At 53.6% G+C, this 12872-nt stretch overlaps 2 protein-coding genes across 2 annotated transcripts; one reads left to right on the plus strand and one right to left on the minus strand.

Moving 5' to 3' along the window:
• Window positions 1-7271: 7271 nt before the first annotated feature.
• Window positions 7272-8574, plus strand: J4E93_003197 (uncharacterized protein; the record flags this gene model as incomplete). The annotated part of the gene is made up of 3 exons (XM_049341137.1): window positions 7272-7449; window positions 7497-7809; window positions 7860-8574. 3 exons carry the CDS (start codon window positions 7272-7274, stop codon window positions 8572-8574), a joined length of 1206 nt encoding a protein of 401 aa, XP_049202019.1.
• Window positions 8575-10556: 1982 nt separating this feature from the next.
• J4E93_003198 (uncharacterized protein) lies at window positions 10557-12591 on the minus strand (the record flags this gene model as incomplete). Its single annotated transcript, XM_049341138.1, has 7 exons — window positions 10557-10746; window positions 10799-11480; window positions 11531-11610; window positions 11662-11870; window positions 11926-12095; window positions 12148-12305; window positions 12353-12591. 7 exons carry the CDS (start codon window positions 12589-12591, stop codon window positions 10557-10559), a joined length of 1728 nt encoding a protein of 575 aa, XP_049202020.1.
• Window positions 12592-12872: the final 281 nt, after the last annotated feature.

A 12872-nucleotide genomic window follows, 5' to 3' on the forward strand; every position in this document is an offset into this window, starting at 1 on the left:
GGTTGGTTGTGTGGAACAAGCAAGAGGATGTGACGGGGCGGGCTAGTAAATCTTCATGGCGCGGGAGCTGGTGAGGGAGAAGGAGCGTAACGGCGAGCGGGCGCCACTGGGTAATAAAAGCAGACAGGATCAACAGCCTGCTGGGTCCTGGTGGTGCAGCGTAGGCTAGGAGCAGCTTCGCATCGTGAGACTGACGGAATGCGTTTGGGCTATGACGAGTCGGGCTTGGGAAGCGCGCGCTGCGCGAAGATGCAGACGCAGGTCAGCTGGGATTACTGGAGAATTGACTTGCATGCACTCTGCATGGATAATTTGGGATCTGAGTACTCCGGAGCAGTCGTGGGGGTTGCAAGCGAATCGAGTCGGCAGACCAGGGCTTGGAAAATCCGTCAGCGCGCGAGTGGGTGCTGCAGGAAATGCGGAGAAGGGTGTGGTGAGGCGGCGTATCGTCTTTACAGTGTGTCGGTGGTGTGAGGGTCGCGGGCTTGACGTGGACCAAATATGCGTTGCAATTGGGCGTAGTGCTGGATAGTGTGCGAGAGGAGTGGGCTGTAGGGCAGACAGGTAGTAGTATATGGGCAACGGCTGCGCTTGGCGGCCGTCTCTGGGCCAGGAACAGACAAGGCGCTCACCGAATTTTCAGCTAAATCTTACAAGCACACGATTATCCCTTGACTCCTAGTCATTCGGGCTTCCATCCGCCTCCGCTCAATTCGGGCTCCGAGGGCACTTCCCTGTTTGTCTCCTGGCCTAGCGCTCGACTGCGAGAGCCGCGACACTGGTTAAGGCCCCACTGAGCAACGGTGTCCTGTATGACGCAGCCCATGGTTATACTATGGGGTCCGCCAATCATCGCCCTCACCCTTCGTCGCCTGAGAATCACGGCCACGGCGTTCCACAGGCACCCAGCGCCGCAGCATGGCACAATGCCATGACAGGGCAGTGCATGTTTTTCTTGTTCATTGTCTACCGAGTGCATCACAGGGAGCCATCCATCGTCTGACCCATAGCCCATTGTCACAATGCCGTGCCTTCCGGAGAGGGGATGGCATGCCTCTCCGGGCGAGGCAGGCACGAAGAAGCAACCTCCGGCCCTGATGCTGTTCGGTTCGTGTGTCGTCGATCAACTTTGACTCACCGGTATGTTGCGCTGGCCTGTTGAAACTTTGATGCGCCGTCGTCATGTTTGCTACGTCGTGTCTCTGACTGGCCTGGCACAGCAACACGGTGAGTCCGAGTCACACGAAGCAATGAGTGTACTGCATTGCGCCCACAGTCGCTGGAAACAAACCGCCAGCCAGTCGCATCCGCGGTGCAAACGCCCCATGTGTGGCGGTGGAATCCCCCATCTCTCACACGTGGCGCGCGGGCAAGTGAAACCCAAGTGCGAAGCCGGCACAACGGTTCCATCATCATAGCCGGCTTCTGACGGCCGGCGCAGAGTCAGGGATCCGCCGTCGACGCCCTCCAACCTTCTGCTGGCCCCTCAATTTGCTGCACCCGACTCGGCTGCTTCACAATTCCAGCACGTCCCGCTTCTCACAAAGAATGGCGCGACAATGCGGTGCGCCCAATGCTCGTATCCGCATCGCCCTGCCATTGCGAGTCGCGTGATTGTTCCACAAACTTTCCACGGCTTCGAGAAGGAAGGATTCCTGCCCCTGGCGCCCTGCTGCCAATCAAACCACAAACGCCCCCGCACATCAACCGCACACGATGCCAACGTGCCGGGCTTTCCACTTCCGTTACGTCCATGTGACTTGGGGCGGTGTGATGCATCGTCGTCCATCGTTGCGCTTTGTCCAATCGTTTCTTTGATGCGCAGTAGGTATTCTGAGTTGCCGCTTTCATGCCTTGATTCCTTTCATGCCCTGATGTCGTGTCACCGCATTCGGCCCTTGGGCACCAGCGGCCTCTGGTAGCCCCTCGGACGCATATCCGGTAGGCTCGCCGTTGTCGTCGTTGCCGTTCGCTAAGTAAGGATGGCCGGCACTGTGTTGTCACAACTCGTAGGGCTCACCCGAAATAGCGCTGCACGTAGCCCCGCCTGCTCAGAGCCTGCTCGAAACATTTGCAACCATGACATGCATCGCTGGCCAAGATACCATGCATTCAGTGCCCTGTACCCATTCCCCGTGCGAGGGGTGATGCCTCCACATCTTCATATCGCTATCTTCACATGGCTTTCTGCATTGAGCATTTGCATCACTCTGCTGCTCCATGTTTGCGCTGCCGATGCTGTCCGGATGTTGAGCAGCGCGGACGATCGGAATCTTATTGTGTCCATGAGCTGAGCTGAGCGCATGCTACTGGACTGCGACATGAACTGCCCATCGTACACAATCTGCGCCAATGAGAACATGTAGGCCCCATAAAATATTTTGATTCGCTCATGGCAGTAGGTCGCACGCCGATTGTTAGCCTACCACGGTACTACGTTGCGATATCGATAGGTATGAAATGGCGAATCCATGTTACAGAAAGAGCCGAAACTTTCCACCAAATTTCAGCCTCAGGCATCCCGCGTCCGCACTGAGACGGCCAACCAGCATGTACCTTGTCAACGTTTGTTAGGATCGACGAGGTGGAGTGCCCCATCATCGCTCGTCAGGATATCGCAGCCAGAGGAAGACCCTTGCGAATTTCCGCACAATATGCGTCTGTTCGACCATGTTGGATGCTGTGCAACGGCGCTGCCATGTCCATCTAGGTTGCGGGACGTTTTTGTGCTACTGAAGACCCTTGAGGAGATGATGTCTGAGGAAGCGTGGTTCTGCAGAGATGCATGGGACTGCCCGTCGAACACTCTGCGACCCAACATCTTCTCGCCCTGCTTATTCTCGCTCACTCCCTCAACAAATCCACCAAGTCCCAATGAACTGGCGTTGAGGAATGTTGATGGCGTTAAAGCTCTAGATTCCAAGGCGTCATAGCCCGTGCCAGAAGCAATTCGAGGTCTAGACTCGAACGTTGCAGGGCTGACAGAGCTGACGGCACGAGATAGTGGCAGACACCTTGAGGATGAATTCTCCGAGTATTTTGGAACCAGCGGGGATGTCTTGCATGCATGATCATGCATTCCTTGATCGTTATCGTCGGTCTGAAAAACAAACGCTTGCCAATTCCTCTCGTCTTCATCCAGACTTTGCACAGCAGCGTTGACCGGTCTATTCCGACGAATAAGGGCCATGTCGGAGGCATGCGCCGATATTGGTTTTCTTACGCCTCTCTTCAAAGACGGCAAAGAGGCGGAAACGGAGGACGAGCTAATGCGACTCTCATGGCCCTGACCTTGAGTGGCATGCTGTGACCAGTCCATTGCAGCTTCGTTATTGTGTCTCTTGGTGGGGTAATCATGCGGGACGCTGCTTCTGGATGGAATGGATTTGTCGGAGTGGCTTGAACCATCGGAGATTGCGAGATACGTCTTCCAGGGACCCTCATCGACGATTGTATTGGCAGCAGGAACATCAACACCGACTGATTGTTCCCTATCAATATTGTGCTGATGCACATATCCCGTCTTGGACTCACCTGCCGAGTCTGGATCGCCAAAAGGCTTTGTCTCACCGATCTGGTGGCCGTCCGACGCAGTGCGACCACGGGCACCTGCAGTAGAGTTGGAGCCGCTGAAGGCGAGACGAAATGCGCGCTCTTCGCCGTAAGCATGGTGCGTGAGTCGGAAGTCATGCGTGGAGCTCTCGTTGTCACGAGAAGTCATCGTCGCAGGTTGACACTGCAGCTCAAGCGGATGACCCGTGTAGCTCTTCTGCTCAGAGGCACCTGGAGATGGACTAGCTACACTGCGCCGAGCAAGCCCATAGTGCTGAGGTTGTTCACCGGTCGATGGCGCACGGGAAGCAACATCAGCTTGCTCGAAAGCACTAGTTGCTGCAAGAAGCTCAAGGTTGACAGGTGGCTTCGCTGAGCGGAGCTGTGCAAGAGATTCTTCCTGGTCGAAAAGCATGGATTCGGAGGAAGCATGCGATTGCGCATATTGGTCCAATTGTGTAGAGTAAGTGTTTGTCATTGCATCTGTGCCAATCCGGATTCGAATATCATCCGGACGCTGGCGTGGACCATCATCTCCAAGGACTTGGGCAAAGGCGTCATCTGCAAAGTTGTGGACTTCATTCCTGAATTCGTCATTGTCCTTTCGTCTTGGGGCTGCACCGCGTCCTCTTGTCGTTCTTCTGCGCTTGCCGATCTTGCTTTTCTCTCTGCTTGAGCGGAACCGCAGACTGACCGGCTTCGATGGGTCGATGCCGACCCAATCTTGCTGTGTTAAGAGCCTCTTCCTATTCGCCTCGAGTAAGTGCAGTTCCGTATCCACTTCGGAGGCCTTGCGTTTGCCGTCACGCAAGCCTATCTAGCTGTTAGTATCTGCGGTCACTTGGGCAAGTGAGCGACAAGCCATCACTACTACCTTTGTGAGTAAGCCGGTCGTTTGAGTGTGATTCTTCACGCGGCGTTGTCTCACGACGTTCTGCGGTTGGCTGATAGTTGCCTGGCGCGTGCTCACGCTGCGTTCTCTCGCTACGACGTTTTGCTGCGTGCCCCGTGTGTCGCAGAGAGCCTGAGCCAGATGGTGCTATGCCTAAAAGGTAGGAGTCCTCATTGTCTTGCAAATAGCTAGGGCGAAAGGGAGCGACGGGTGTGTTAGTATCGTTTTGGAGCTGTGTCCGCGCCCGGGCAAAATATGCTCTCTGCTGTTGGACCACGCCCGTGTTGGCTTTCTTGGTGCGCTGTAGCGAGCCGCCTGTCCAGTTCATATCTGAACGCGTCGAAGTTTTTCTGGAGCTGTCCTTGATATGCGCGGGCCAATGGAGAGCATATCCTGAGTTGTGCTTGGGGGATGAGCACTTTGCTCGTTGCAGCTGCCCAGGTGCTGCGCGCGCGCTTGCCTACTGGCGATGGGCTGCTCCTTCCCCTCAGCTGCTCCTCTCTCACGTCACCCTCATGAACCCCAAAGTTGCAACACAACTGCAGCACGTCACTCCGCCTCTCGTAGCGCTGGCCTACACATCCTCCTCGGTTAGACTCAGCTGCACAGCTCGAGTGTCTTGCGCGATTCATGCTCGGATCTGTCGTGCCGGCGGCAAAGCGACTACAGATGCGAGGGTCCAATCTCCTGATCGATCAGCGCCTCCTCCATCTTCCCTCCGCAAAACTAGTGGACCGCCGCAGATATGCCGAGACCCTGCGACGGGAACCCCGTGGGTGTAGAAAATCTTCTACATTCATGGCCAGAGGGTGGTGGAGAAGGGACCTAAAAGATCATCGCGCTGCTACACCATCTTCAACACATACAGCAACATATGCGAGGGCCTCCAGTTCTGCAAAGCCGATTTTAGAGCTATCCACAACTCAAAAACTTTGGGGCAACACCTGGGGAAATCGTGGAGAGGTGGAGAAGAACGTGCTCGACGACCAAAGCCCCATACAAAGGTCCACCACCTCCAACGAAACCCCGTTCATCCGTCTCTTTAGAATTCGAAGCCAAAACACCGGTCGCGATAAGTGCGCTTCCTGCATAATGCTGGAGCTACTTCAGATCATTGCTCCTTGCAGAGGGGATTCCGGTCCTAAACGGGTCTTGCGGCATTCTGAAGGCGCCAATGTGCACAGGATGTGTGACTTGACTGGCCGCTAAATCTGTTCTCCCAGACTGACCAGGTACTCGTGTTGCAATCCCAGGTCCCGCCCAAATGCCTCAATCTACATCCACCACCAACCACCTGCAGTCGTCCAGCTTATCACTCTCGAGTAGTTTTTTTTGTCTGCCTCTAAACCAGGTGTTGAGCCTGGTTTTGAGTAAATACCACCCATATCCACAATGGCAGCCCGATCCTATAATGCGGCATGATGGCATACATGCTGTCTGGCGCCGCAATCCGTACTGCACATGCGGCGCCAGTTGCGGTGTACATTCATGTACGGTTACGTCAAGCGCTATGGCCTGAGACTATGCCTGTGGGTACTGGTTCTACTCGCGGCCCACCACATGTAAGCTGGAGAGATATGGCTCAATGCACGCGCCTACACTCGGAACGAAGGTGCGTCAGTCGTCTCATTCGACATGTGAAAGGCAGCGATAAGGGCCGCGCATGGTACCGCAGTCGTACTTTGTCTATATCGATGCGATATTATTCAGTCGAGGTCAGTTTCAATATGGTGACGACGGACGAAGGCTAAGAGCCTAAGACGGATTGGCATGTCTGCCGAGATAGCCTACGTTTGAGCCTCAAGTTGCCTCATCTAGCTTCCGATACTTGGCGAGAATTGTCGGCCGGCTGGTTCTCGCCGGAAACGAGGAGCTGTCGATCGGGGCATGTGGTAGACTTCACAGGGACTCATCAGCATCGCCTGCCCTGAGTCCCTGAGGCTGTTCATTTGCGGACGCCCCAGCCGATTCGAATGGCTGTTCCAAGGCGCCGAAGCGATATGCGAGCTAATCAGATATGACATCACTAGCGCAGAGGACCCTCAAAACTCTGCAACACAGTTCCACAGCAACACCAGCCGCGGCCGTCTACCACATGGCGCGCATGGGACGGCAATACTTTGAGACCGCCTGAGATGCAGGAGGCCCTGTACCGTGACTGTCATACCCACTATTATTGCAACATTACCAGACTACTTGTCGAATGGGCATCGAGAAACATGCCACAATCTCTCACTACATGTCAGAAGCGCACGCCTGGGCACTCCCTACCGCTATCGAATTCCGGTGTTGCAAAAACGTCCCTTGCTCTCAATCTGCCCGAGTGACGCCATAGATCTACGCAATCCCATCCAACAGAATCCCAAGCCATACCCTTATCGTTCAGGGTCCGGCAGATTTACGCAGAAGCGCACTGTACCGTGCCGCTATAGTTGCAGTGGACGTTTGAGTAGTGTAGGGGGCGAAGTAGTGACTACCTTGTCCCTTCGGTATAAAACTCTGGGTATCTGCGCGCAAACCAACCATCAATCCACCTCCACATATCCACATACCCACATACCCACAGTTCTCTCCGCTTCCTTTGAGGGGTTTTCTGGAGACATTACCTATCTATCGGGCTCGCAAACTATAAAGGCTGTCAAACTTCCACCGTTTTCAGACTTGCTCAGACCACAACTATACAACTTCTCGCAACAAACACACGTTGCAAACTTTCCCGAATCCAAACTCCACACACTCAATCATCATGTCGGCACCCTCTCTAGCAGCCCCCTCAACGGGCGTGCGTCGCCTCTCTGCCAGTGAGGCCACCAGCGACAACATCAAAATGGGCCCAACGGTCGTCGTTCCCCCACAACATCTCATGGCTCCGTCGTCAAAAGCATCAGAGATCGCCAGTGCCTTCGAGACCGCCAGGCATCACCTCGATGCTGCCAACACTCCTGGATCTCCTGGCTACACCCCCCCGGAGACTTCAGTTACGGACAAATACGCCTTCGCTTTTGGTATGTCAGTCATCATGGTGAAGCGAGTCTTTTCTAATACATTCTAGATATCGATGGTGTCCTCATCCGAGGTGGACGGCCTATCCCAGAAGCAGTTGAAGCCATGAAGATGCTGAACGGCGAGAACGAGTACGGAATTGTAGTCCCATACATCTTCGTCACCAACGGTGGCGGCAAGACTGAGGCCGAGCGATGCGTCCAGCTCAGCAAGCAGATGGAGATGGAAGTTTCACCCGGACAATTCATTTGCGGACACACTCCCATGAGGGAGATGGCTGAGAAGTACAAGACCGTCCTCGTCGTTGGAGGTGAGGGCGAGAAGTGCCGCATTGTCGCTGAGGGTTACGGCTTCAAGGATGTGTAAGTTCGCCCATGACAACTGTTCAGAACTCAGACTAACATTGCTCCAGTGTTACCCCAGGAGATATCATCAAAGACAACCAGGACACTACACCATTCCGCAAGCTCACAGACGAAGAGTACAAAAACTCGCGAGTTCGCAACTTCGCTGAGGTTGAGATTGAGGCTATTTTCGTTTTCGCCGATTCTCGCGATTGGGCATCGGATCAGCAGATCATCCTCGACCTGCTGATGTCGAAGAACGGTCGCCTTGGAACCCGATCTGCCAACTTCGACGAAGGCCCACCAGTCTTCTTCTCCCACAACGACGTCGTCTGGAGTGCGTCGCACGACCTTACCCGTATTGGTATGGGCGCTCTCCGCGTTTCACTCGAGGCCATGTTCAAGGCTGTCACTGGCCGCGAGCTCAAGACCACTGCCTTTGGCAAGCCTCAGATCGGCACTTTCGAGTTCGCCACACGCCTTCTCACTGAGTGGCGTCGCGACACTCACGGAATCAACTCGGCCCCGTCAACTGTCTATTTTGTAGGTGACACACCCGAGTCCGATGTGAGGGGTACCAACGAGTACAACGAGCACACCGACTCCGCGAACTGGTACTCTATCCTAGTTGAGACTGGCGTCTACCAGCGCGGCACCACACCTCGCTTTGAGCCCAAGGCCATTGTGAAGAACGTCCTTGATGCCGTCAGGCACGGTATGGAGCGCGAGTACAAGAAGGCTCTCCGGGAGAGCATGATGGAGACTGGTGTCCTTGAGGAGTAGAGGTTTCTGACCCTCTTCTCTCTTTTTTCTCTTTGCTTTCCTTTCTGCATAGCACGGCGTTTGGGTAGTACCTCATTTGATTTCGGCAAGAGTCACTGCAGCAGTCGCTATAGATGATAGACATAGCTAGATCGCGCAATAGTAGACACAAACACAATTCATACATGGCAGGCACAAATTGCCTCGTCACTTCAATCAGCCAATCTCTCTATTGCACATCCTCACTTTGATTTCTAAACAAGAGCATCGCGTGTTTCAAACCAAATGACCATCTACCTGGCGTAACTACCGACGTCTGCATTCGCAAGCAAGTAGATCCGGCCTTATTCATCCCATGCCCTCGCCTACAAATGCCTCAACGATAGATCCTACCAAAAAGGCAGCGAGCGAGTGTCGGCGGCAACTTCCGATTCGATCACTCCCACCCGGAATGACGAGGAGCGCAACGCCGCGTTACCCGGCACTTTCCACACGGCGCTCAACACCGCGAAGCTTGTATTGCGAACTGCCAGAGTCGGGCCGAGGTGGCTCGTAGTCGCCGGTTAGTGCGACCAGCGACCACTTGTATTACGACGGCCTCCATGATATCAGCCCACGTCACCAACGAAAAACGGCCGAGAACAGCCTTGCCGATGGGATCGCGATGAGAGAGAGATGTGGAGTGAGACTGTGGGAAGTTAATTGTGGGTGTTGTGGGCTGGACGGATTGTGAGAGAGTCGATTGCGTGACTGTCAATGGATGGCGGAACGTGTTCCGCAACTGTAAGAGGAAGTTGCAGAGACACGGTTAGGTCCCTCATCGCGATTTCGTGTCTGGCTCCACTACGAGAATACTGATACGACGGCATGTGACATGCATAGGTGGATCATGTCCTCGGCACGGATAACACATCTTCCAACGGCCGTGGTGTACCGTATGTAGAGCACAGCACAGCAGCTCGGACATGTTTCGAATCGATCGACGAGGCGACGTTGCAACATGGGCCACATGTGGACCCCCTCATTGCGAGGGGCACACGACGAACGAACCATCCTCATCCCACTTTTGCGCAATCTTATCGTTTCTCCAACGGGTGGATGAGGGACGACCGGCGGAATTGTGTTGCAAACAATTCTGAGACAAACATACGGCTATATTCTAAACTCTCGAGATGAGCCCGACACGACACTGACAGTCTGAGTTCGCGCCTTGACTCATGGCCCTGGACCCCGCGACTCGTTTGACAACAGCCGGCCGCTGACGATCTGGGGTGGCCTTGCAGGCAATGCTAGACGTCAAATAACGAGGAATTACCTTGTGCCTTCTTTCAAGGCTGAAGCATGTAGAGGTTGGGGGGGTAGCTGGTCAAACGTGAGACCAGTGATCCTGATTGACAGCCAATCTGACACTGAAGATCCCGTCTGTCTCATTTTCCCCTTCTGGCAAGTGAGCAGATTTTACCGTCTCCCCGCTGGCTGAGGCGTTTTGGTTCTCGTCGGTCCGTAATGAAGCCTTGCGGCAGGCTGTTCGACCTGTGCTGATAGGTATGCTGGACCCTGCAGTTGAGGGTTGCAGATAAGCGGTCGCTAATGCAAATGGCCGATGGTCCGCTCGGCAGTCAACGTGTACGCTCTTGTACAGAGTTCCATGTGATGGTAAGCTGGGGCTGGGAAATGATTGTCGTACGTGAGGGTGGTACTGTGTGAACCACTAGTCAAGGCCAAGATGTTGGTGAAGGTTTGGCTGAATGGAAGGTCTCTTGCCTTTCTCGAATCCGATTGGCGAGCGTGCGTGTAGAGGACTCAACGAAAACAAAGATCACATTCCATACACGTATGCATCTGTGGATTGTTTTGTCACGCGTCAGATGTTTAGTTTCAAACACCACTCCACTGCGGAGGTCTCAGTGCCAAGGAAGATGAGAGAAATAGATAGTATTGGTATATACGGAAGGAGAAGAATGGATAACGAGGAAGGCTTGGCGATATGTAACGAAGTGCCCTCACTCAGAGCGCTCTTCGTAGGCGTTGAGACTGTAGAACCAGTCCAGCTTGTCTCGTATAGCCTCTTCTGTGTAGTCTGCGTCTTCAATGCCCTTTGGTCGGAACTTGGGCTCCATGGGATCGATGAACATGGTGGAGTTGTCGTAGCCCCATTTCTCAAGATTCGTGACATTGAATGCTACCATCATGCTGCGTGTTGTTAGTATGAAACTTCGTGACTACAGTATCCGAGAAAACTTACTCGTGGTCTTCGTGGACGAGGTTGTGACAATGAAACATGTAAACACCTGCCCACGGTGCGTAGCGAGCCACAACCCTGACGACTTCACCAGGAGCGATCCACACAACGTCCTTCGTACCCGCTGCTTCATATGGCATCACCTCGTTACGATTCCCCGTACGAGACAGCACCTGGAAGTCGACCAGGTGGATGTGAACGGGGTGCGAGGCATTTCCACCTCCGTGTCTCAACTCCCAGATCTCGTCCTCGCCCAGGACAGGTCTTGTCAAGATGCGGTTCTCGATGTCTTCCCAGCCTACACCGTTGACGAGCCACTCGCCGTCGATTCGCGAGAATTTGAAACTCTTAGTGACGTTGGTTTCCGGAGGAGGAGGAATGTAGCGAAGGTCGGATGGTATAGGGTCGTTGTTGGTGCAGTCTGTCACGGTGTCGCCGACTACGAAGCGCATGACGCGATCAGTTGCGGCGAAGTCGAGGTTTCCTACCATTCCGCGCTCGTTGAGCATTGTGATGTTCTTGCCCTGGAAGTCGGCGAAGTCGACGACGATCTCGTAGCGTTCACCTTCGGAGATAGCGAAGCTTGATGTGTTCACGGGGTGGGAGAAAAGTCCTCCATCCGAACCGATCATGGTGAAGTCCACGGTCTCTTCAGTTGCATCGTCTTGGAAGTATAGAACGAAGGCTAGATGCCGTTAGTGAAGTTGCAACTGGAGGATTTGTAGGGCGACTTACAACGGCTGATAGTACCGTCAAGGATGCGGAAGCGATATTTGCGTGGCTCAACATTCATGTACGGCCATGGTTGACCATTTCTGTTTCTGGGTCAGCTAAAAAATTAACTATCCGGAGGAGTGTGCGCATACACATGAATAACATCGCCCCACAGTCCAGTGTTGTTGTTCGTATCGAAAAGTAGCGAGCCATCAGGACTGTATGTCTTCGCGCTCAAGGATAATGGGATATCATGGTCGCCAGTTGGCAAACCGAGGGCTTTTTCATCATCGTCCGTTATGATGTAAAACCCAGAGAGGCCCCTGTATACATTTTCGCCGGTCTGGCGCTCAGTATGGTCCTGTTAAAAGTCAACATGTGGATTACAAGATAGAAGGAGACCAATGGAGACTGACATGGTACCAGATAGTTCGAGCGTTCTGTGCGTTCGGATAGTAGTAGTCTTTGTATTGACCAGGGAATGCGTAGTCTGCGGCCCAGCCATCGAACGGAGCACGGTTGTACTGGCCGTGAACATGGACTGATGAGTTTGTTGGACTGGTGTTTGTATATCGCACTACTGCCTCTAATAACTGAATCAGCTTTGACTTTATAGACAGAATGCAGCCGAGACCTACCTCGCCCTTTTCGCATCATAAATGTCGGTCCTGGTGACGACCCATCATATGTGTATAGAGTAGTGGCTGGTAGATTGGGGTATATTTGTTGGGTGGCAGCCTTGACTTCCACCTCGTAGTAGTCGATAATGGCACCGGTAGTCTCATTGGTGTAAGTGCTACCCACTGTCAGCGTTCGGTCGCTTTCAACATCATGAGTACTTACAATTTGGCCTCCTTCACAGCAGGTACTGGTAGGGGATACTGGAAAATCCATGTGTATTCTGGGCTGTCCCATCTTTCGGTCTTATTGTTTGAGGGTATCGTGTCATATGGTGGTACGCCGGTCGGGCTAGGAACTGGAATGTGTGAAGGTAGAGTTACATTGGCTAAAGGAGTGGCACGTATGCTGTGTATCAAACAGCCGACGAAAAGAAATGAACGAGTGACAAAGGGAGAATGCATCTTGGGAAGGAAACTCGACCAGCCTGCTTCCGCGGATGACGAGGCATCTCGAAAGCTTTAAGGAGAGAGCGATCAAGCATAGTTGTTGACGTATGAGAACAGAACCGATCGTTTGATGAGGCATGGGCCATGTGATAGATCCTGCGTATCTCGCAAAACGAAGGACAGGCGCAGGGACTGTTGTGGCTGACTCCCAAGCATGCGGATCAGTATGTAGTGACTCCTCTAATCGAGCCAGGATCCACCATCTTGGGAAAGGAAATTAAGGAGAGTTGGGTCAT

The sequence above is a fragment of the Alternaria ventricosa genome, assembly GCF_023758065.1.
Source record: "Alternaria ventricosa strain BMP 2768 chromosome Unknown scaffold_4, whole genome shotgun sequence".
NCBI classification, from domain to species: Eukaryota; Fungi; Ascomycota; class Dothideomycetes; order Pleosporales; family Pleosporaceae; genus Alternaria; species Alternaria ventricosa.